The 24,645-nt window shown below is 54.2% G+C and overlaps 2 protein-coding genes across 2 annotated transcripts; both read left to right on the top strand.

Annotated features, from left to right (window-relative positions):
* Positions 1-13,931: 13,931 nt before the first annotated feature.
* LOC138492806 (neurofilament heavy polypeptide-like) lies at positions 13,932-14,927 on the top strand. Its single transcript, XM_069620160.1, has one exon. It carries the CDS (start codon positions 13,932-13,934, stop codon positions 14,925-14,927), a length of 996 nt encoding a protein of 331 aa, XP_069476261.1.
* A 1,326-nt stretch (positions 14,928-16,253) lies between these two features.
* Positions 16,254-17,156, top strand: LOC138492804 (neurofilament heavy polypeptide-like). Its single transcript, XM_069620159.1, has one exon. It carries the CDS (start codon positions 16,254-16,256, stop codon positions 17,154-17,156), a length of 903 nt encoding a protein of 300 aa, XP_069476260.1.
* The last annotated feature ends 7,489 nt before the right edge of the window (positions 17,157-24,645 follow it).

The raw sequence follows: 24,645 nt of genomic DNA, 5'->3' as shown, positions 1-24,645 counted from the left end.
GGTAAGTAACCAATCATGTTCAAAAAGCCTTTTCTTTACATGATAGGGGCGTTGCTGCAAGTCAGAAGTATTCAAGCTAATCGTATCTAAGAGCTCTATCATCTCATCATGATATTTCTTAATAGAGTGTGGCACATTTTCTTCTAGCATGTTCGCAATGTTTTCATATAAAGAAGTGGCGGGTGGATCCAACATTTTCGAAAAATGATTTAGACGTCTCCATTTATATCTTGCGGCAAGAGGTACAATGCCAAGCTCATGGCGTAGCATAGCATTCAGTAACTCATTAGAGAGCCTGAGAGTGTATTTCCATATCATTGCCTGGACTTGGTTTAAAAATGTATCAATATTCTGCAAACACATGTCCAGGCCGTAAAGTATAACCGCCTCTACTTTCAATGTATAATATTAAAATAACAGAGACATAGAGAAGTCGCAATACCTGCCATATATAATCTTCATTTGTGAGGTTTGATTTTTATCTCTGATCACATTTTTCCACATGGACACTGAAGAAGTGTTGCACAAGTTGTACCCAAGATATTTTACTGAAAGAGCACGCTCTATTTTTGTGCCACCTAGCCACCATTTATATGCCACTGTTTTCTTCCTTCAATTATTAAAAATAATAATATTAGATTCCGTAGCGTTGGCCTGCAGGTTTAGCTGGTGGGCGGATAAAGTGAAAAGCTCCAACTTGGTCTGCAGACCAAACGGTGTAAGATCAAAAAGTAAAATATCATCATTTAAATTGCCTAGTTTAGCAGGAAAAGTCACTTTCTGGGACCATGTGGTGTCCATGTCACACAAATATAAATTAAACAAAGTGGCTGCCAAATTGCTGTCCTGTTTAACCCCGATACGAGTAGGAATTGCTTCTCTCATGGCACCTTGTTGGTTGATTCGTACTCTGACGGTTGTGTCCTCATGTAACATGGCCAACATCGAAAGCGCAAGAGGTTTAAAACCCATTTCAGCCATCTTGTTCCACAGAACATTACGAGCCACAGAGTCGAAAGCTGTGGTTAAGTCCAAGGACGCCATAGAAGTTGGACCAGCCTTATCATTTCTGCTTTTCTCGAGCAGATGTGCTGAAATAGTTGCGTTCAGAGAAGTACCCATTTGGCGGCAGAACCCCACTTGAAAACGGGATAAGATGTTATTTTGTTTTATGTGAGATTCTAATTCCTTTAAAATAAGGATAGAACAAATCTTTTCAGAAGCATCTAACAGTGCAATAGCATGGTAGGTTGCTGGATCTTCTTGATTTCCTTAGGAATGGAGGAGGCGGGAGGAGGTGATGCTGAATCGATTAAGGATAGGGCATGTGGGGCTGAATGACTGTCTGTATCGAGTGGGGAAGCGTGAGACGAGGGATTGTGCGGTGTGTGGGGTGTCTGAGACTGTGGGACATTTTCTGCTTAGATGTGAGAGACATGTTGAGGAGAGAGAATTGATGAGGGTTTGGTTATCTGCGCTGGGTGTGGCTGAGCTGAGTGGGAAGGCTTTGCTGGGAGGTGACGGGGTGAGAGGCAGGAGGAGGAACAGTGTGATGTTGGATTTTGTGAGGCAGACGGGATGGTGGGAGGAGTTGTGAGTTTATGTGAGACAAGTATTGATTGGTGGGTCTGGTGCACATCATCCTTTAGGATGGGGAAGCGCCTGCGTGGGTCCGCCCACGCACCCGATAATTAAGAAGAAGAAGAACAATAATTGCAGCATGCCATGAAAGGGGTATTTTATTTGAATTGAAGATGTTATCAAATTTAATTTTGAGTATTGTTGCCCAAAATTTGGATCATTCTTTACTACGCAAGCTGTAATACCATCTGTCCCCGGCGGCTTGGAATATTTTATCCGCAAAATTGCCCACTCTATATCTGTTAACAACCAAGGGCATGTCGTGGCTTTGAAGTACATTTGGCTGGGAGGGAACACCTTTTTAAATTTATTAGGTAGTTTGTATTTATCTAAAAAGAAGGTAGTCCATTTTTCCGCTGATATAGGTGATGCAAGACTATCTTCTTGTTTAGAGAGGCTGGTTCCAAGCATAGCCCACGCCGATCTCCTATTGTTAAAGCAAAGATGGCCAACCATTTTTTGGTTATCTATGGTTCTTAATCTATGTTTTATATTACGACATTTGTTAGTATGTAAATTGCAGATAAGTCTTTTTCTCTTCAGGTATTCATCAATCGTCAAGTGAAGTTTCTTTAGTCCATGAATAAGCTTATTTTTACAGAGTTTTAAGTTGTAAATCTCAGCATTACGACAAGGTGTTTTGTTAAGACGGATCAGAGTTTGTTCCTCTCTCACTTTAACCAGCATTGCTGCTGTCACCTTGTTGTATTCGTATCCAAAGGATCAGTACGTTTATTAGCTGGGATTTGCATTTCTTTATTGATCATATTGATTTGTTTTTGCCATAAATGAACACTCCATCTAATTGAAATTATGGGGCCAACGATCTCTATACATCGTAATGATAAATCTTTCTGTAACGCGGAACCATTAGCGATAATAGTGGTGCCAATTATAATGTGATCTCCCAAGTGTGGGTCTGTAGTGGATACTAAACTGGACATTGATGCAAGCTGAGCAGAGACTGCAAAGTAGTTTATCCGAGATCTATGTGTTGGTAACGCTTCCGGACAAAACTCCAAGAGATGGATATCCCAATTTGCTAGAAATTCACTCCATCTTTCCCCATTATTTTGAGCCATCAGCTGGTAGGCTGAGGTCTCTTCACATGTCTTTTTAGGGGCTTGTGGGAGACAGCAAGCGTTAAAGTCACCTCCTATAATTATATGACGAAGAGGATATAACCAGTAAACTTCCTCAAGGATTGAATTAAGTTGATCAAACATGTGATCAAGAGATTTTTTCATAGGGTTCCAATATAAAGCAATCACTATATATGGGATGTTGGTTCCCTGGACAAAGCTAAATTCAATGACTAAAATATCTTCAGTGGCAGCTCTTAGCTTAGAAGTTATATTCATGTTATTATTAAGAGAAATAGCAAGTCGACCAAAAGGTCGCCGCCCTCTGCCCCATTTTGCTTCCACCACATAGGAGGTGAATCCATCAGTGGTAAGTGTATGTGTATTCATGGTCTCCTGAACTATGATAACAGAACTTTGATCAAGGGATGGTAAAGTATTGATCCATGCATTAAAGTTGTTAAATCCGCATGGATTCCATGAAATAATAGAAAGAACTTGATTACTATGAAGCTGTATTTGAGGCTTTCACTTAATTTATTGTGTTTGCAAGTGGAATCAACTAAGACCAATCCTTAATGGCAGAAGTCAAGGTCACTAATTGGGAGAGCGCAGATAGTTCTTGTGCTTTTAACGATAGATTTGTTAGGACAAGTTCTTCACTCACTGAGTATGTGGGATCCTGGATTTGAAGGAAGCTCTTTGCTGCTTCGTGAGTCTGGAAACGGTAGAGATCCAGCCCCGATTGTTCGAAGTCCATGCTATGTTCCCACAACATCTTTGTTGTTATTGGTGAATGTAGTTGGCACATCATTTTGTTGTTATTGGTGTTATTAAGTTCAATCCAGTCAATATCCTCTGATCTAAAGAGTCTTGGAGACAGTCTTCTATACAACCAGAGGTCTGTTCACTGATATCTAAGGAGTGTGATGGATGTTGGATACTTTACCACACTGTCCTCTGTTGCCATACACGAGAAAACCAAAGCAGAAACCTACAAAAGAAAATATATAAAGCAGGTTCACGACTTTGTTGCACATGCTAAATCAATTAGATGAGGAAAATGTACATTATTTTGAAATGTGTGCCCTTTCAGTCTCATGGACCCGGGCCAGAGCGAGGCACAGTATGGATCCCAGAACAAAGGGCCATCCATATTGTATCTTCTCTCCAGCCCGGGTGGTGGTCAGCCCCGAATTGATTCTTCCGGCGGATGCCTGGGCCCCGGAGCACCCGCGTACTCGGCGACTCTGTCCTTGATCAAAGGGCGAAAAAAGTGTCTGCGTGTGAAGGGACAGTCAATTTGGATGCGCTAGCAACTGTTCTGCAATAAAATATTACAGCACAGTGCAGGAGTCCATTCCCTTATTAAAAGGGTGTGGCCCTGGAAAGGGGGAACAAGCACAGGTTTCTGCAACACTACTGGGATTTTTCATGTTGTGTAATGTTCATTGTGCATCTAAAAATCATGCCACTCTACACATTCTACACACAATGCACAATCTACACACAAGCATATGCACCCTGGCGACCATGGGTGCCAGCTCTTGATTTTCAGTACGGGGCAAGATTTTTTTATTTTGCACTTACTAAATCCTTAACCCCAATGCAGTAAAAGTATCAAGATTTGCAGCAACAAGTAGTTAACACCTCAAAGGAGTTGGTTAAAAAGATACATTCTATTGTAAGGCGTCTAAAGGAGCAGGTAAGTCGTGCAACGGACAAATGCCCACGGGGCCTCGCTTGCTCTGTCTCCCTCACATCAAAGACAAACAGCCAGGGCTGCACATGGCTTTTCCGTGAGGCCTTTTCCTTTAACATGTCTCACCATTAGACCATTTAATAATAATGATGTGTTATTTATATAGCGCCTTTATCCAAAGAGCTTTACAGAGCACATATTTACATACAATATCACCCAACAGAAATTGGTACTCATGTCTCAACCTTGGAAGGACGAAAGGTTGAGTTGGCCTTGCCGGGATTCGAACCTGCGACCTGCAGATCACTGCAGCGAGCGCTCAACCCGCTGAGCTACAAGCGCAATTGATTATCGATGGGGACAGGTCACTGGCAGTGACCACTGCTCTGGGACTTTTTTCTTAGAATTATACAAGGTTTTAATAAGTGATTTAGGTGTGATCGTTGGGTTATTAGAAATGATGGGGGTACAGAGCAAACAAAAAGCTGTCTGAAACAGTGACCGTGCCATGCTTTGCATTTCACTTTGTATCTGTGGATGATTGTTTGTAGTGCCTTATCATTTTGTATGCTGGAACTTGTAGGCCTCCGTTCACAGTGTGGAAAATAAAGCTCCAATGGTCAGGGTCCGCTTTCAAGTTGTGCGGGCAGTAACAGTGGCAGATTTAAGGCAAAGGGGCCCGTGGGCAGCACCTGACACAGGGCCCTAGGTGGGCGGGTCATGGAGGCGGAGCTTTGGGTGGGCGGAGTTAATTGTGGTAACAAGAGCACAATGGCAAACTTTAGGGACAAAAGCTATTTTTTATGAAGTTGTCTTTATTACAGTGACCTAGGGGTCAGTTACGCTCCAGTCGAGCTTTACCTTTCAGAACTTTGAATCTCTCTTGGCCCCCTCCTGAAGCTCAATTAATGACTTTCAACTTTGACCACAGACAGTAACATTTGAAAAAAGACAAAAGCAGATTTCTCTTTAGTTTATCAGTGTCCCGATTATGCTCCATTGGGGGGGGTGAAGGGTTGACAAGCAGCAACCCAGGGTAGCAACTTCTGCACCATGCGCATGATGCCCTTGTACACCCATTGAATCTCAACAGCAAGTTAGGGTGGCGAGTCACGTGTTTGATCCCTAAATAGTCACGTTTCACAGAGGCCCATCCATCCCCACAAGTCCACCCTTTCAGACACAGGTGTTGCTAGATTTGGAAAAGATCTGGGCTATGCTAATGTCGGGACTGTCTGGACTCGAGGCTAGCTAGCCTTTTGGTTCTAGCCTCTGAGCTTCTAGCTCTTTGCAACAGATATATACGTGAGATGTGTTCTAGTTATATCAGGCGTGGCATTGCTTGTCTCGTGCCAATCATTTAAAACCAGATAGACTCAGCATATTGGTGCAAGATCCATGGGGGAAGAAAGGGGAGATGTGTTCTAGTTATATCAGGTATGGCATTGCTTGTCTTGTGCCAATCATTTCAAACCAGATTGGTGCAAGATCCACGGGGGAAGAAAGGGGAGGGGACTGTGGAGTGAGGAGTGAAAGAGAGCAAGCTAGGTGGAAAGAAAAAGAAAAAAAAGGGGGATAAAGAGTGCTTTTGAGGCGGATGAGAGGGGGGGCGAGGGGAATACGATGAAAGGCGAGAGAGGTAATGATGGGTGCTAGAGAAGGGCGATGAGAAAGAGGAACAGGAGGGGCAAGTGAGAAGTGGGATGGAGGGATGAGAACGAAGGAGAAAAGAATAAGGAAAAACAGGGAGTTTAGTAGAGGGAGTGAGAAAGATTATATAAAGTGAGTTAAGAGAAAGAAAGACAGAACATAGGATGGAAGAGAAAGTCGTGGGTAAAGGGGAAGGGCGATGGGATGAGATAAGAATGCAGGTGAGAGGATTGTAGAGAAACAGATGAACGAGATGGAGGGGAAGGGAGAAGAAGGCGGACAGGACGAGAAAGAAAGACAGAGAAACAAACACAGATAGAGAGACACAGAGGCAACGAAGTGGGCCTGTGGTGGCATCGCACTACTGCGGTCCATGAACTCCCACTCTGAGCTGGGCCCAGAGCCTCTGACTCACTGTGCCAGGGATTGTCCCTGTGCCTGGTGACCATTGGATCTGCCTCTGAATCAGGGCCGCAATAACCATAAGACAACTCTATAGAGTACTCTTCCCTAGCCAAGGCCTGGCCACGCAGCATATCAAACGGGCAGCCGTCACTACATCCAGCCCAGGGCACGCATTACAAATTAGACAACGAATCACAAAACTGACTGCCGAGGCCTTCCAGAGTTCACCACACCAGGGGAGAGGCACAGAGAGGCCAAGCAGCGAATGGGTGGGAGGCCCTATGGCCGAGCACTGAGTGAGCAGAGAGGCTAGACTTCTCCCAGCACCCCCAGAGAAGAAAGAACAATCACTGGATGGGGACTGACTGCACTCCGCTAATTCCTAAATTTCCCCACACAAAGAGTCCAAGGACGGAATGTGCGCGGTGGCTGCAGCTGCACACTTCCGCCAATAAAGAGGCCAACCACCTACGTGTCCCATTTGATCCCCACAGCAGCAGCTATGTTGAGGCCCAGCAAAGACAAACAATCAAGGAGGCAGGCAGTTCAGGACACATCAGCCTAAACTCTACAATGAATTTAAAACGAAACGAAAACACACAGTTACACACCCCCTAGTTTCGGAAGCACTGATGACATAAAAAAATAGTAAATCTGTCATATCTCTCCTCCCTCTCAACCTGTCTCCCCTTCCACTCCTCACCCCTCCCTCCAGCGCCATGAAGCGGCTTACAGTGGCATAGCGCGGATTACACACCCCCTTTAAATAAATACATCCATTTCCACGCAAAGGCCTGCAGACAAATGCTTAGAAACACTGGAAACAAAAAAACACTGGAAATAAAAAAACACCATCAAAGCCCCCAAGCCCACAATAGCCAAGCTTACCTGTTTTAGTAAGCAGCAGCAGCAGACCGCAAACACTGCTGGACGACAGCCTCCCTCGACTCGAGTAGCAGCACCTTCTCTTCTGCAGCTAGGCCCGGGCAATGGCGATTGGCGACTCCTTCCTCGTGGCACCACCACACCGGCACATAACACTGAGTCACCTGGCAGAGGCAGATCTAACGGTCTCCTTTCTTTCTCCCTTCCAATCCTGGGCCAGTGTAGGGACGTCACGAGACGTGTCTACGTCACGGTCGTCTCTCAGGTACCACTACCTACACTGGCCCAGGATTGGAAGGGAGAAAGAAAGGAGACTGGACACTGGAGTGACGTCCAAGACGTCCAACAGAAAGGGCCCTGTGCTGCAAAGGGCCCTGTGCTGCGTGAAAGGGGCGGGGTCTGGCACAGGGGCCCGGTCGCCATTGGTCTGCCTGGCGACCGTTAGATCCGCCTCTGGGCAGTAACAGCACATACCGGCACTTTGCACCTGAGGGATGTTGTACGATTTGGCTGGGGAAGTTGGGAGCCGAGCAGACTTAACACATTTGCCAGCTCTTACAGGACCCCTTGCCCAATCGGCTTCATTTCCCAGCAGAATGTACCTTTGTTCAATATATAATATTATATTCATCTTCTATGTTCATATTCATCACACAGAGTTGCAGATGTTGTTTGCAAATGTGCAAGTCACCCTAAGGACGTGGATTGCATTTCCAATTGTTGTTGCACCCTGTCGCGCTTGCACATACTAACACTACCTTGCTTACTCAACTCAATTAAAAATGTGCCTACAAAATGCAGCAAAAATATAACTCGGTGCTTTAAAATGACATAATTTAAGTGTCAAACTGTCGCATTCCGCGCTGCAGTACTCTGTTTTTCATTTCTAGATGCCAGGTCCCCACACCTTTCCTCAGGGGCCTGCTGGGAGTAGCCACCGTGCTCAGAGAGGCATTGTGAAGTGCTCTGAGACCGAGATGGAATCAGGGCTATGGGCCTCATGTCTCAGCCCTGGCAGAAGAGAGGAGTCATCCTTTATTCTCCCCAGCCAGGCCAAGAAGACATAAGGCGGTGCATGTACTGCGTGGCAATGATGGTAAGGAGTGGAACTCCCTTCTTGCACAACAAGTGCATTAACATGCCAAGCCATATTATTGGAATTTAAACCTGTAGCTTCCGGGTTAAAACAGATCTCTGCAACAGGTGCTTCCTTATATTAAAATATGGAGCCATTTTACTGGTGGTGGGTCCCTGCGACTTGCACATAAGGCACAGGTGATTGCCGCCTGCCGCTGGCATCCCTCGATCTTACTGGATGGTCAATGCTACCACAAACCCTGTTAGTGCTAGAATTCAATGCCACCTTTCAGGAGGAGAGATATAATGTAAAGTTGTGTTCAGGTCCCATGCCTGATCTACTGCAAAGCAGGGCGCTCTGAAAGGGGACAGGGACTGTCTTGTGAGGGACTGTGTCCTGCCAAGGTGCGGGGCTCCCGGTCCTTGTTCCTCATGTGGAGTGCGGGCAGGTGAGGCTTCTACCCCGGAATGAGTATACTATGATGCAAAGGAGGGGGCAGTGATCAGTAGGTGGCAATGCAGCCAGGCGCTGGAGGGCACAGTGGGGGGAAAGTGGCATGCATGGCACTCAGTTATACTGCACAATAGGAAGCAAATGTAAATCTGTAGGCGCGTGAATGATCTACATATCGGGGTGCCAGCTTATCTCTGCAGATGAAGATGTGGGCATCAAGCAGAGAGTAAGGGACCCGGAGGACTCCACAGAGAGCCGATGAGGACAGGGAGCAGGGGGCCGGCTGACTCACCATTTGAGAGCGCGCGGGAGGCCGTGCAACCACCGAAACATCATGGGAGAGTGGAGAGGAGCCAGACGCCCAGCAGGAGGCGATCCAGAACCCTGGCCACCCAGCAGGAGGCGATCCAGAAGCCCGGCCACCCAGCAGGAGAGCAGCCAGAAGCCCGGCCACCCAGCAGGAGACGAGCCAGAAGCCCGGCCACCCAGCAGGAGAGCAGCCAGAAGCCCGGCCACCCAGCAGGAGAGCAACCAGAAGCCGGCCACCCAGCAAGAGATGAGCCAGAAGCCCTGCCACCCAGCAGGAGACGAGCCAGAAGCCCGGCCACCCAGCAGGAGACGAGCCAGAAGCCCTGCCACCCAGCAAGAGATGAGCCAGAAGCCCTGCCACCCAGCAGGAGATGAGCCAGAAGCCCGGCCACCCAGCAGGAGAGCAACCAGAAGCCCGGCCACGCAGCAGGAGAGCAGCCAGAAGCCCTGCCACCCAGCAGGAGAGCAGCCAGAAGCCCGGCCACCCAGCAGGAGAGGAGCCAGAAGCCCTGCCACCCAGCAGGAGAGCAGCCAGAAGCCCTGCCACGCAGCAGGAGACGAGCCAGAAGCCCTGCCACCCAGCAAGAGATGAGCCAGAAGCCCTGCCACCCAGCAGGAGATGAGCCAGAAGCCCGGACACCCAGCAGGAGAGGAGCCAGAAGCCCTGTCACCAGCAGGAGAGCAGCCAGAAGCCCTGCCAGCAGCAGGAGAGCAGCCAGAAGCCCTGCCACCCAGCAAGAGATGAGCCAGAAGCCCTGCCACCCAGCAGGAGAGCAGCCAGAAGCCCGGCCACCCAGCAGGAGAGCAACCAGAAGCCGGCCACCCAGCAAGAGATGAGCCAGAAGCCCTGCCACCCAGCAGGAGACGAGCCAGAAGCCCGGCCACTCAGCAGGAGACGAGCCAGAAGCCCTGCCACCCAGCAAGAGATGAGCCAGAAGCCCTGCCACCCAGCAGGAGATGAGCCAGAAGCCCGGCCACCCAGCAGGAGAGCAACCAGAAGCCTGGCCACGCAGCAGGAGAGCAGCCAGAAGCCCGGCCACCCAGCAGGAGAGCAGCCAGAAGCCCGGCCACCCAGCAGGAGAGGAGCCAGAAGCCCTGCCACCCAGCAGGAGAGCAGCCAGAAGCCCTGCCACGCAGCAGGAGACGAGCCAGAAGCCCTGCCACCCAGCAAGAGATGAGCCAGAAGCCCTGCCACCCAGCAGGAGATGAGCCAGAAGCCCGGACACCCAGCAGGAGAGGAGCCAGAAGCCCTGTCACCAGCAGGAGAGCAGCCAGAAGCCCTGCCAGCAGCAGGAGAGCAGCCAGAAGCCCTGCCACCCAGCAAGAGATGAGCCAGAAGCCCTGCCACCCAGCAGGAGACGAGCCAGAAGCCCGGCCACCCAGCAGGAGAGCAGCCAGAAGCCCGGCCACCCAGCAGGAGAGCAGCCAGAAACCTGGCCACCCAGCAGGAGAGCAGCCAGAAGCCTGGCCACCCAGCAGGAGAGCAGCCAGAAGCCCGGCCACCCAGCAGGAGAGGAGCCAGAAGCTCTGCCACGCAGCAGGAGAGCAGCCAGAAGCCCTGCCACCCAGCAACAGAGGAGCCAGAAGCCCTGCCACCCAGCAGGAGAGCAGCCAGAAGCCCTGCCACGCAGCAGGAGAGCAGCCAGAAGCCCTGCCACGCAGCAGAGCAGCCAGAAGCCCTGCCACCCAGCAAGAGATGAGCCAGAAGCCCCGCCACCCAGCAGGAGATGAGCCAGAAGCCCGGCCACCCAGCAGGAGAGCAGCCAGAAGCCCTGCCACCCAGCAAGAGATGAGCCAGAAGCCCTGCCACCCAGCAGGAGACGAGCCAGAATCCCGGCCACCCAGCAGGAGACGAGCCAGAAGCCCGGCCACCCAGCAGGAGAGCAGCCAGAAGCCCTGCCACCCAGCAAGAGATGAGCCAGAAGCCCGGCCACCCAGCAGGAGAGCAGCCAGAAGCCCGGCCACCCAGCAGGAGAGCAGCCAGAAGCCCTGCCACGCAGCAGGAGAGCAGCCAGAAGCCCTGCCACCCAGAAAGAGATGAGCCAGAAGCCCTGCCACCCAGCAGGAGACGAGCCAGAAGCCCGGCCACCCAGCAGGAGAGCAGCCAGAAGCCCGGCCACCCAGCAGGAGATGAGGCAGAAGCCCTGCCACCCAGCAGGAGACAAGCCAAAAGCTTGGCCACCCAGCAGGAGTCGAGCCAGACGCTATATCTCCCAGTAGGAGAGGAGCCAGAAGCCCGGCCACCCAGCAGGAGAGGAGCCAGAAGCCCGGCCACCCAGCAGGAGAGCAGCCAGAAGCCCGTCCACCCAGCAGGAGAGCAGCCAGAAGCCCGTCCACCCAGCAGGAGAGCAGCCAGAAGCCCTGCCACCCAGCAAGAGATGAGCCAGAAGCCCTGGCACCCAGCAGGAGACGAGCCAGAAGCCCGGCCACCCAGCAGGAGACGAGCCAGAAGCCCTGCCACCCAGCAAGAGATGAGCCAGAAGCCCTGCCACCCAGCAGGAGATGAGCCAGAAGCCCGGCCACCCAGCAGGAGAGCAACCAGAAGCCCGGCCACGCAGCAGGAGAGCAGCCAGAAGCCCTGCCACCCAGCAGGAGAGCAGCCAGAAGCCCGGCCACCCAGCAGGAGAGGAGCCAGAAGCCCTGCCACCCAGCAGGAGAGCAGCCAGAAGCCCTGCCACGCAGCAGGAGACGAGCCAGAAGCCCTGCCACCCAGCAAGAGATGAGCCAGAAGCCCTGCCACCCAGCAGGAGATGAGCCAGAAGCCCGGACACCCAGCAGGAGAGGAGCCAGAAGCCCTGTCACCAGCAGGAGAGCAGCCAGAAGCCCTGCCAGCAGCAGGAGAGCAGCCAGAAGCCCTGCCACCCAGCAAGAGATGAGCCAGAAGCCCTGCCACCCAGCAGGAGAGCAGCCAGAAGCCCGGCCACCCAGCAGGAGAGCAACCAGAAGCCGGCCACCCAGCAAGAGATGAGCCAGAAGCCCTGCCACCCAGCAGGAGACGAGCCAGAAGCCCGGCCACCCAGCAGGAGACGAGCCAGAAGCCCTGCCACCCAGCAAGAGATGAGCCAGAAGCCCTGCCACCCAGCAGGAGATGAGCCAGAAGCCCGGCCACCCAGCAGGAGAGCAACCAGAAGCCTGGCCACGCAGCAGGAGAGCAGCCAGAAGCCCGGCCACCCAGCAGGAGAGCAGCCAGAAGCCCGGCCACCCAGCAGGAGAGGAGCCAGAAGCCCTGCCACCCAGCAGGAGAGCAGCCAGAAGCCCTGCCACGCAGCAGGAGACGAGCCAGAAGCCCTGCCACCCAGCAAGAGATGAGCCAGAAGCCCTGCCACCCAGCAGGAGATGAGCCAGAAGCCCGGACACCCAGCAGGAGAGGAGCCAGAAGCCCTGTCACCAGCAGGAGAGCAGCCAGAAGCCCTGCCAGCAGCAGGAGAGCAGCCAGAAGCCCTGCCACCCAGCAAGAGATGAGCCAGAAGCCCTGCCACCCAGCAGGAGACGAGCCAGAAGCCCGGCCACCCAGCAGGAGAGCAGCCAGAAGCCCGGCCACCCAGCAGGAGAGCAGCCAGAAACCTGGCCACCCAGCAGGAGAGCAGCCAGAAGCCTGGCCACCCAGCAGGAGAGCAGCCAGAAGCCCGGCCACCCAGCAGGAGAGGAGCCAGAAGCTCTGCCACGCAGCAGGAGAGCAGCCAGAAGCCCTGCCACCCAGCAACAGAGGAGCCAGAAGCCCTGCCACCCAGCAGGAGAGCAGCCAGAAGCCCTGCCACGCAGCAGGAGAGCAGCCAGAAGCCCTGCCACGCAGCAGAGCAGCCAGAAGCCCTGCCACCCAGCAAGAGATGAGCCAGAAGCCCCGCCACCCAGCAGGAGATGAGCCAGAAGCCCGGCCACCCAGCAGGAGAGCAGCCAGAAGCCCTGCCACCCAGCAAGAGATGAGCCAGAAGCCCTGCCACCCAGCAGGAGACGAGCCAGAATCCCGGCCACCCAGCAGGAGACGAGCCAGAAGCCCGGCCACCCAGCAGGAGAGCAGCCAGAAGCCCTGCCACCCAGCAAGAGATGAGCCAGAAGCCCGGCCACCCAGCAGGAGAGCAGCCAGAAGCCCGGCCACCCAGCAGGAGAGCAGCCAGAAGCCCTGCCACGCAGCAGGAGAGCAGCCAGAAGCCCTGCCACCCAGAAAGAGATGAGCCAGAAGCCCTGCCACCCAGCAGGAGACGAGCCAGAAGCCCGGCCACCCAGCAGGAGAGCAGCCAGAAGCCCGGCCACCCAGCAGGAGATGAGGCAGAAGCCCTGCCACCCAGCAGGAGACAAGCCAAAAGCTTGGCCACCCAGCAGGAGTCGAGCCAGACGCTATATCTCCCAGTAGGAGAGGAGCCAGAAGCCCGGCCACCCAGCAGGAGAGGAGCCAGAAGCCCGGCCACCCAGCAGGAGAGCAGCCAGAAGCCCGTCCACCCAGCAGGAGAGCAGCCAGAAGCCCGTCCACCCAGCAGGAGAGCAGCCAGAAGCCCTGCCACCCAGCAAGAGATGAGCCAGAAGCCCTGGCACCCAGCAGGAGACGAGCCAGAAGCCCGGCCACCCAGCAGGAGAGCAGCCAGAAGCCCTGCCACCCAGCAAGAGATGAGCCAGAAGCCCTGCCACCCAGCAGGAGACGAGCCAGAAGCCCAGCCACCCAGCAGGAGACGAGCCACAAGCCTGGCCACCCAGCAGGAGAGCAGCCAGAAGCCCTGCCACCCAGCAAGAGATGAGCCAGAAGCCCGGCCACCCAGCAGGAGAGCAGCCAGAAGCCCGGCCACCCAGCAGGAGAGCAGCCAGAAGCCCTGCCACGCAGCAGGAGAGCAGCCAGAAGCCCTGCCACCCAGCAAGAGATGAGCCAGAAGCCCTGCTACCCAGCAGGAGACGAGCCAGAAGCCCGGCCACCCAGCAGCAGAGCAGCCAGAAGCCCGGCCACCCAGCAGGAGATGAGGCAGAAGCCCTCCCACCCAGCAGGAGACAAGCCAAAAGCTTGGCCACCCAGCAGGAGTGGAGCCAGACGCTGTCTCTTCCAGTAGGAGAGGAGCCAGAAGCCTGGCCACCGAGCAGGAGAGGAGCCAGAAGCCCGGCCACCCAGCAGGAGAGCAGCCAGAAGCCCGTCCACCCAGAAGGAGAGCAGCCAGAAGCCCGTCCACCCAGCAGGAGAGCAGCCAGAAGCCCGGCCACCCAGCAGGAGAGCAGCCAGAAGCCCGGCCACCCAGCAGGAGAGCAGCCAGAAGCCCGGCCACCCAGTAGGAGAGGAGCCAGAAGCTCTGCCACGCAGCAGGAGAGCAGCCAGAAGCCCTGCCACCCAGCAGGAGAGGAGCCAGAAGCCCTGCCACCCAGCAGGAGAGCAGCCAGAAGCCCTGCCACGCAGCAGGAGAGCAGCCAGAAGCCCTGCCACCCAGCAAGAGATGAGCCAGAAGCCCTGCCACCCAGCAGGAGACGAGCCAGAAGCCTGGCCACCCAGCAGGAGAGCAGCCAGAAGCCCGGCCACCCAGCAAGAGATGAGCCAGAAGCCCTGCCACCCAGCAGGAGACGAGCCAGAAGCCCGGCCACCCAGCAGGAGACGAGCCAGAAGCCCTGCCGCCTAGCAGGAGAGCAGCCAGAAGCCCGGCCACCCAGCAGGAGAGCAGCCAGAAGCCCGGCCACCCAGCAGGAGAGCAGCCAGAAGCCCTGCCACGCAGCAGGAGAGCAGCCAGAAGCCCTGCCACCCAGCAAGAGATGAGCCAGAAGCCCTGCCACCCAGCAGGAGACGAGCCAGAAGCCCGGCCACCCAGCAGGGGAGCAGCCAGAAGCCCGGCCACCCAGCAGGAGACGAGCCAGAAGCCCGGCCACCCAGCAGGAGAGCAGCCAGAAGCCCGGCCACCCAGCAGGAGAGCAGCCAGAAACCTGGCCACCCAGCAGGAGAGCAGCCAGAAGCCTGGCCACCCAGCAGGAGAGCAGCCAGAAGCCCGGCCACCCAGCAGGAGAGGAGCCAGAAGCTCTGCCACGCAGCAGGAGAGCAGCCAGAAGCCCTGCCACCCAGCAACAGAGGAGCCAGAAGCCCTGCCACCCAGCAGGAGAGCAGCCAGAAGCCCTGCCACGCAGCAGGAGAGCAGCCAGAAGCCCTGCCACGCAGCAGAGCAGCCAGAAGCCCTGCCACCCAGCAAGAGATGAGCCAGAAGCCCCGCCACCCAGCAGGAGATGAGCCAGAAGCCCGACCACCCAGCAGGAGAGCAGCCAGAAGCCCTGCCACCCAGCAAGAGATGAGCCAGAAGCCCTGCCACCCAGCAGGAGACGAGCCAGAATCCCGGCCACCCAGCAGGAGACGAGCCAGAAGCCCGGCCACCCAGCAGGAGAGCAGCCAGAAGCCCTGCCACCCAGCAAGAGATGAGCCAGAAGCCCGGCCACCCAGCAGGAGAGCAGCCAGAAGCCCGGCCACCCAGCAGGAGAGCAGCCAGAAGCCCTGCCACGCAGCAGGAGAGCAGCCAGAAGCCCTGCCACCCAGAAAGAGATGAGCCAGAAGCCCTGCCACCCAGCAGGAGACGAGCCAGAAGCCCGGCCACCCAGCAGGAGAGCAGCCAGAAGCCCGGCCACCCAGCAGGAGATGAGGCAGAAGCCCTGCCACCCAGCAGGAGACAAGCCAAAAGCTTGGCCACCCAGCAGGAGTCGAGCCAGACGCTATATCTCCCAGTAGGAGAGGAGCCAGAAGCCCGGCCACCCAGCAGGAGAGGATCCAGAAGCCCGGCCACCCAGCAGGAGAGCAGCCAGAAGCCCGTCCACCCAGCAGGAGAGCAGCCAGAAGCCCGTCCACCCAGCAGGAGAGCAGCCAGAAGCCCTGCCACCCAGCAAGAGATGAGCCAGAAGCCCTGGCACCCAGCAGGAGACGAGCCAGAAGCCCGGCCACCCAGCAGGAGAGCAGCCAGAAGCCCTGCCACCCAGCAAGAGATGAGCCAGAAGCCCTGCCACCCAGCAGGAGACGAGCCAGAAGCCCGGCCACCCAGCAGGAGACGAGCCAGAAGCCTGGCCACCCAGCAGGAGAGCAGCCAGAAGCCCTGCCACCCAGCAAGAGATGAGCCAGAAGCCCGGCCACCCAGCAGGAGAGCAGCCAGAAGCCCGGCCACCCAGCAGGAGAGCAGCCAGAAGCCCTGCCACGCAGCAGGAGAGCAGCCAGAAGCCCTGCCACCCAGCAAGAGATGAGCCAGAAGCCCTGCTACCCAGCAGGAGACGAGCCAGAAGCCCGGCCACCCAGCAGGAGAGCAGCCAGAAGCCCGGCCACCCAGCAGGAGATGAGGCAGAAGCCCTGCCACCCAGCAGGAGACAAGCCAAAAGCTTGGCCACCCAGCAGGAGTGGAGCCAGACGCTGTCTCTTCGAGTAGGAGAGGAGCCAGAAGCCTGGCCACCCAGCAGGAGAGGAGCCAGAAGCCCGGCCACCCAGCAGGAGAGCAGCCAGAAGCCCGTCCACCCAGAAGGAGAGCAGCCAGAAGCCCGTCCACCCAGCAGGAGAGCAGCCAGAAGCCCGGCCACCCAGCAGGAGAGCAGCCAGAAGCCCGGCCACCCAGCAGGAGAGCAGCCAGAAGCCCGGCCACCCAGTAGGAGAGGAGCCAGAAGCTCTGCCACGCAGCAGGAGAGCAGCCAGAAGCCCTGCCACCCAGCAGGAGAGGAGCCAGAAGCCCTGCCACCCAGCAGGAGAGCAGCCAGAAGCCCTGCCACGCAGCAGGAGAGCAGCCAGAAGCCCTGCCACCCAGCAAGAGATGAGCCAGAAGCCCTGCCACCCAGCAGGAGACGAGCCAGAAGCCTGGCCACCCAGCAGGAGAGCAGCCAGAAGCCCGGCCACCCAGCAAGAGATGAGCCAGAAGCCCTGCCACCCAGCAGGAGACGAGCCAGAAGCCCGGCCACCCAGCAGGAGACGAGCCAGAAGCCCTGCTGCCTAGCAGGAGAGCAGCCAGAAGCCCTGCCACCCAGCAAGAGATGAGCCAGAAGCCCGGCCACCCAGCAGGAGAGCAGCCAGAAGCCCGGCCACCCAGCAGGAGAGCAGCCAGAAGCCCTGCCACGCAGCAGGAGAGCAGCCAGAAGCCCTGCCACCCAGCAAGAGATGAGCCAGAAGCCCTGCCACCCAGCAGGAGACGAGCCAGAAGCCCGGCCACCCAGCAGGGGAGCAGCCAGAAGCCCGGCCACCCAGCAGGAGATGAGGCAGAAGCCCTGACACCCAGCAGGAGACAAGCCAAAAGCTTGGTCACCCAGCAGGAGTGGAGCCAGACGCTGTATCTCCCAGTAGGAGAGGAGCCAGAAGCCCGGCCACCCAGCAGGAGAAGAGCCAGAAGCCCGGCCACCCAGTAGAAGAGGAGCCAGAAGCCAGGCCACCCAGCAGGAGGGGAGCCAGACTCCCTGCCACACAGCGGGAGAGGAGCCAGATGCCCGGCCACCCAGCAGAAGAGCAGCCAGAAGCCCAGCCACCCAGCAGGAGAGGAGCCAGACTCCCTGCCACGCAGCGGGAGAGGAGCCAGAAGCCTGGCCACCCAGCAGAAGAGGAGCCAGAAGCCCGGCCACTTACAGGAGAGGAGCGGGAAGCCCTGCCACCGAGCAGGAGACAAGCCAAAAGCTTGGCCACGCAGTAGGAGAGGAGCCAGAAATCCTGCCACCCAGCAGGAGACGATCCAGAAGCCCGGCCACCCAGCAGGAGAGGAGCCAGAAGCCCTGCCACCCAGTAGGAGAGGAGCCAGGCATCATCCCACCCAGCAGGAGATGAGCCAGAAGCCCGGCCACCCAGCAGGAGAGGAGCCAGAAGTCCTGCCACCCAGCAGGAGAGGAGCCAGAAGCACTGCCACTCAGCAGGAGACTAGCTAGAAGCCCGGCCACCCAGCAGGAGAGGAGCCAGAAGCCCTGCCACCCAGCAGGAGACTAGCTAGAAGCCTGATCACCCAGCAGGAGATGAGCCAGAAGCCCGGCCACCCAGCAGGAGATGAGCTAGAAGCCCGGGCAACCAGCAGTAGAGGAGCCAGAAGCACTGCCACTCTGTCCTTTAGACAAACTTTTTTTGTTTTCATTACATTGAGAGAAGTCTCACCTGAACATTTTCAACGGAGGCTAAAAGACACTCCTGCCCCCATTGTTCAAGGAATAAGGGTGCAAGTGCCCCAGCTGCCCCATGTATTCAACGCCTATGCTGGCGACACACACAACCATCACATAGCACTCATACATTCATATACGTTTCAAACAGAACACTAGTGCGCGCACACAAAGCATAGGAGTTTCCAATTCCCAAACACAATCCACATTAAACCTGCCCACGAATCTCTCTTAAAATAAAGTTGCTCGCTTGCTAGACACATCACTCGCACGTGCTTCGTTCACAACATGCACCCTAAAACTCTGCTCATACCTGCACAACTATGACATTTGTTTGTTTGTTTATTTATTTGTATGCCGCACCCAACCCAGAGGTATCTGGGCGCCTTTCACCAGTAGGTTACAAGTATACTTTCAGCTTAGTCACAGAAGATACAAAAATACAATAGATACAGTGAGTTATACAAGGTAGGTGCGGAAATATACACATAAAGCTCAAGTGCAGAAGAGAATAAATAGGTAGCCAGGTAGAGGCTACATAGCAGAGCCATGAGATCAGATATCCTTGTAAATACAGGGCTATTTCCCTCACACACACGTGTTCAAACGACATTACACAACCTCTAGTCTACATAATTATGCTCGCCTTACACTCTGGAGTCACTAAGAGGTCAGCATGTTACACACGTGTGCCCACACTCTCATTTGTCCTGCATTCGCATATTCCAATCATACACCAGCTTAGGTCATGTTGTGTTATTAGGCTGTGTAACATGCACCGCGGCCCGTTGGAATGGTCTCCGGGAGCTCTGGCAGATCCACAAGAGATTTGGGGGGTTTGGTTGGGAGGAGAGGTGAAGGCAAAGTGGGAGTGATTTGCGTTGAGGTTGCAGATGGGAAGTACAATTAAAATGTGAAAAGTGTTCATTTTTGTATTTTTTTTATTGTGTTTATAGTATACATAATACCTTACACAAAAGAAAAAATTCCACAATTACATCTTAAGCGCAATAAGACAAATTCAATACATGTTAATCTATAAATACAATAAAACGTCATGACGATTTGTGTCTAAAACACCATTACAAAATCCAGGTCCTTTTGAAAAGTCATAAAACAAGCGCTTGTCCAAAACATTAAACCACATCACTCACTAAATCCCGCCTTATAATTTTATTTTTCATAAACCACTGAGAATCAAGACAAGTTAGATAGACAATTTTCATAAAACCAACACATCATTTCTTAACATTTTGAAGGAATACGTTGGAGTCCATTTTCAGCAGGTCTCCAAGGTACGAGCCCAAGGCCGGACATTCCACGCTAGTCACTTTCATATACAAAGCGATTAATTCATTAATTCATGTATTGAGCCCACCATGATTGGAAGCCTAACTCCCAACCTGATAATACTGATGGGTACAGATTTGGGCAAGCCGAGGACTTCTTTCAGTATACGCCCCTTCAGGCAGTCCAAATGTTTTCTGTTTGTGAGGGCGACCAATTCTATTCCATAGAGAACCATTGTGGACACCTTGCTGCGATAGAATTCTATCAGGGGAACGAGTGAATAGGCACCTAGCCTCTGCTTTATTGATTTCATCAGCGAGGCATAAGATCTTCATCCCCCCCCCGCCCCCCCATTTTCATGTTCTGTCTGTTTAGCACATCTTTGGTGGAGAACAAGTAGCCCAGACAGCACAATGAGTCAACCTCCAGAATTCTCACTTTGTTAATTGCCCAGACACACTTTTTCCTCTTGTTCTCACCAGTAATGGTCATAACCTGAGATGTAACTGCATTAATAATGAATGTGTTCAGACTTTAATAGGACACCGCATGGTCTAATGACCGTTGAGCTCCTGCCGGTGGCAAGTGCAGGAAGATCAGATCCTCAGCGTCTGCGATGCAGTTGAGCTCCTGCCGGTGGCAAGTGCAGGAAGATCAGATCCTCAGCGTCTGCGATGCAGTTGAGCTCCTGCCGGTGCCAAGTCCAGGAAGATCAGATCCTCAGCGTCTGCGATGCAGTTGAGCTCCTGCCGGTGGCAAGTGCAGGAAGATCAGATCCTCAGCGTCTGCGATGCAGTTGAGCTCCTGCCGGTGGCAAGTGCAGGAAGATCAGATCCTCAGCGTCTGCGATGCAGTTGAGCTCCTGCCGGTGGCAAGTGCAGGAAGATCAGATCCTCAGCGTCTGCGATGCAGTTGAGCTCCTGCCGGTGCCAAGTCCAGGAAGATCAGATCCTCAGCGTCTGCGATGCAGTTGAGCTCCTGCCGGTGGCAAGTGCAGGAAGATCAGATCCTCAGCGTCTGCGATGCAGTTGAGCTCCTGCCGGTGGCAAGTGCAGGAAGATCAGATCCTCAGCGTCTGCGATGCAGTTGAGCTCCTGCCGGTGGCAAGTGCAGGAAGATCAGATCCTCAGCGTCTGCGATGCAGTTGAGCTCCTGCCGGTGGCAAGTGCAGGAAGATCAGATCCTCAGCGTCTGCGATGCAGTTGAGCTCCTGCCGGTGGCAAGTGCAGGAAGATCAGATCCTCAGCGTCTGCGATGCAGTTGGCCATGATTCTTCCACATGTTGGTGGCTATCCACTCTGCCCAGTGCTTTCTACCCACAGGTCGGCTATGCACAAGTTAAACAGTGTTGGTGCAATAACACAACCCTGCCCTACCCCCTTTCCCACATCTACCACTCTAGACAGGTCACCCTCCACATTTACTCTGACACTCCCGTAATGATTGGCACGCAGTAACTGCAGCATACAGAATCTATGTAATCACTGTGCCGCCCATAAATCCGCAGACGAAAATGTCGACTCCAAGTACGGCGCAGTGCAGTGAGCAGATAGATCACGTTTGCCCGCATGCCCCGGGCCGCAATCCCCCAACCTGAACCCCACTCACTTACCTTTACTGCGGTGCTGACTGCCTTGTACCCCTGCAGCGTCAGTTCCTCCCACTTGTGTGGGGCGCTGCTGCTGGGTCCTTTTTTAAAAATGTTTTTATTTCTGATCCAGCGCTTCCCATAATGGTAATGGTAAGCGGGGGACACCCCCACAACCCCTGACCTCGATTACACTGACTAAGGGGAGCGCGGGACACCCCTGCAGTGCCTGCTCACCTTAGTCGGTGTAACAGGGGTCGGGATTTATGTACTGCGCTCAGGCGCAGCGCAGCATGAGTATTGTTGCTACAATTGTGGTGACATTTTGGTATGAGTCCCAGCATACGGTGCAGTCCCAGTTCCATCCCCCACCTAGACAACTTTCCCTACAGTATCGATGCACACTGTCAAAGGCTGAGCAGCGGTCCAAGGATGCCACGTATAGCGTTCTTCCTGTGCCCCCCCCAGCCTGCGCCATACAAGAGGAGAGTACACACCCACTTAGTGCTATTCATTAAAAAGCTATAACTGGTCCCCACTGAAACATAAGCAAAGTACACAGCATGTTAATGTCTGTGTTCTGCTTTGGCACATGCATCACACTCAAATGCTCACCCACTTCACTCACTCTCCATGTATACCCAGGGTGCTTGAAGATGCGCTGCTCTTCCATATTGACACATGCACACTTTCCAGGTACAAACACACCCCTCTGTAGTAGCACGCACACCCTGCTCCAAAAACAACCTCAATGAATATGTTCCATTCAGAGGCAATTCACTAGTGCACGTACCTGCGTCAAACATGGCACGCATGCGTACGCCACGCACACAGGCACACAAAGCTTAGTGTGACTGCTGTATACTCCTCCAGTACTGACACTTATTCTGCTGAACTCAGTCATACCTAGGAGGTGACTGACATGACATGACATGATATGACATGACTGTTGTCTAATCTCTCTCTACTCTCACCCTGTCCCTACCTCTCCCTCTTTCTTTTCTTCTCTTTCTCTCTTCTCTCTCCCTTTTTCTCTTCTCTCTCTCTCTCTCTCTCTCTCTGTCTCTCTCTCTCTCTCGTTCTAATCAATTCCCATAACCCACCAATAATTGGCTAATTTTATGTACACCACCCTAATTCACCCCTCCCCCCTGTACTCAGACCCTGAACCCCGTTCCACCCCACTTTATGTACAATGCTCCATTAGTCCCGACCTAGCGTCATGCTTTTCAGTAGTGGTCCAAGCGTACGAAAAGAAGTAGTGGAACTATGTTCCCCGCTGGCCTGCCCCCTGCTCCCCACAAACCCCATCGCCTCGCCCTCTTCCACGCTCAATCCAAACCCCCAAACAAACAAACACACCTGCTGTTTAACGGAATGCTCAGTGCAGAGCACTGAAGTGCACGTTTCAGCCTCTTCCTACACTTTTATTTTAAAACTAACCAATTTCGGAAAGGTTTATTTTTTAAAACAAAAGTATAGGAAAAGTAAAACGTAACATAAAATGTAGAGGAGCACCGCTCCCAACAGCTCCCGCCCACTTCGACCACTGCTCTTGAGGGACCATAAATGAATATTCTACTCATTCCACGAACAGAAACTGCTTTCCCAGTGTCCACTCACATGCACCTCAAACATTGACCTTCTGTTGCCAAACAGATGCACACACCAGCTCTAACCTAGAAAATACAAATCCGTTACAGACCATTCCCTCCCATGAAGACCCATTCCCTCCCATGAAGACCCGTCCCCTCCCCTGAAGACCCATTCCCTCCCCTGAAGACCCATTCCCTCCCATAAAGACCCATTCCCTCCCTTGAAGACCCATTCCTTCCCATGAAGACCCATTCCCTCCCATGAAGACCCATTCCCTCCCATGAAGACCCATTCCCTCCCCTGAAGACCCATTCCCTCCCATGAAGACCCATTACCTCCCCTGAAGACCCATTACCTCCCATGAAGACCCATTCCCTTCCCTGAAGACCCATTCCCTCCCATAAAGACCCATTCCCTCCCATGAAGACCCATTCCCTCCCATGAAGACCCATTCCCTCCCCTGAAGCCCCATTACCTCCCATGAAGACCCATTCCCTCCCATGAAGACCCATTCCCTCCCCTGAAGACCCATTGACTCCCATGAAGACCCATTCCCTCCCCTGAAGACCCATTACCTCCCCTGAAGACCCATTCCCTCCCATGAAGACCCATTCCCTCCCCTGAAGACCCATTACCTCCCATGAAGACCGATTCCCTCCCATGAAGACCCATTACCTCCCTTGAAGACCCATTCCCTCCCATGAAGACCCATTCCCTTCCATGAAGACCGATTCCCTCTCCTGAAGACCCATTCCCTCCCATGAAGACCCATTCCCTCCCCCGAAGACCCATTCCCTCCCCGAAGACCCATTATATCCCATGAAGACCCATTCCCTCCCATGAAGACCCATTCCTTTCTGATCCACAGATCCACCACTGATGTTATGTTCTACTCATTTGTTTTGATACAGCGCAATGTTTGTCAATTACCTGGCTTCTTGGCATTGCCTGTGGTCAGTGTGGGCAAGGCACATGTGTTGTGAGTTAGCTGGCTACATGGAGGTTCCTTCTCTGGACTGGTTATTGCTTTAGGGCAGACGGCACATGATGATTGTTAGGCATGAAAACATCCTATTCACTTAAGCGAAATGAATGCTTGCAGACGACGCAGTGCAGTCTTTCTAAATCAAAATGCCACTCCCCTGGGTGCACAAGAGTGCGTGCAGGGCCTGACAGGAGCAACCGGGGCGGAAGTGGGAAGTTGCGGGCGTCTCAGGTACCAGGTAAGTGCCTATGCGTGTGTGAGTGTGTTGGTGCGTGCCCATGTATGTATGTGTCTGTGTGGGGGGAGGGGGAAATGCTTGTGCTGGAGAAAGGAGGGCAAAGGAGCGGGGGAGCGGATACATGTAAACGTGAGTGTGTTTCAGAGTGTGTTTAAGTGTGTCTGTGGTGGGGGTTGCTGGGGATGCATTTGTACGAGAAAGGGAGGCAGCAGTGATGGAAAGGAGACTCAGGGGAGAATCTCCCCGATTTTTGGAGATTTTTGGAGAGGGTGGGAGTGGGGGCCGGCAGGGGATCCGATTGCTGGGGCTTTGGGGAGGGGATCTCCCCCACCCCCAGAGATGTGATATTTCCGCATGTGAAGGCCACACACAATCGGCCAGAACATTGTCTTTATTGTATGCATCCTTTAAAATGCAGAAGTGCCACATAGAAACGTTAGGCATTGTGCCTCCAGCGACCCCTGGGTGCCCGTGCTCTTGCACATTCGCTAGGTTGGGTATTAGCTGGGTACGCTTACAATGGCAGGGGGAGGGGGTGCTCTAGTTGAAGGCCTTTCGCACCGTCAGCCTGTGACAGTAATTGTGTCGTGAAGGGCAGGGTGGAAGCTGACGCTTGTGTAGTCAGGGCTCATGTCGGGGGACCATGAGGGTGGATGGCGTCTGCCCTCTTTTTTGAGAGATCAGCCTCCGTCCCC

This window comes from Ambystoma mexicanum, chromosome 10 (genome assembly GCF_040938575.1).
Source record: "Ambystoma mexicanum isolate Mex_15411 chromosome 10, UKY_AmexF1_1, whole genome shotgun sequence".
NCBI lineage: Eukaryota > Metazoa > Chordata > Amphibia > Caudata > Ambystomatidae > Ambystoma > Ambystoma mexicanum.
The sequence above is the reverse complement of the archived record's forward strand: the minus strand, read 5'-3'. Positions and strand labels throughout refer to the sequence as shown.

What these genes read in the sequence shown, in the direction of transcription:
- LOC138492804 (XM_069620159.1), top strand. Translation starts at nt 16,254, where the DNA reads ATGAGCCAGAAGCCCGGCCACCCAGCAGGAGAGCAGCCAGAAGCCCGG.
- LOC138492806 (XM_069620160.1), top strand. Translation starts at nt 13,932, where the DNA reads ATGAGCCAGAAGCCCGGCCACCCAGCAGGAGAGCAGCCAGAAGCCCGG.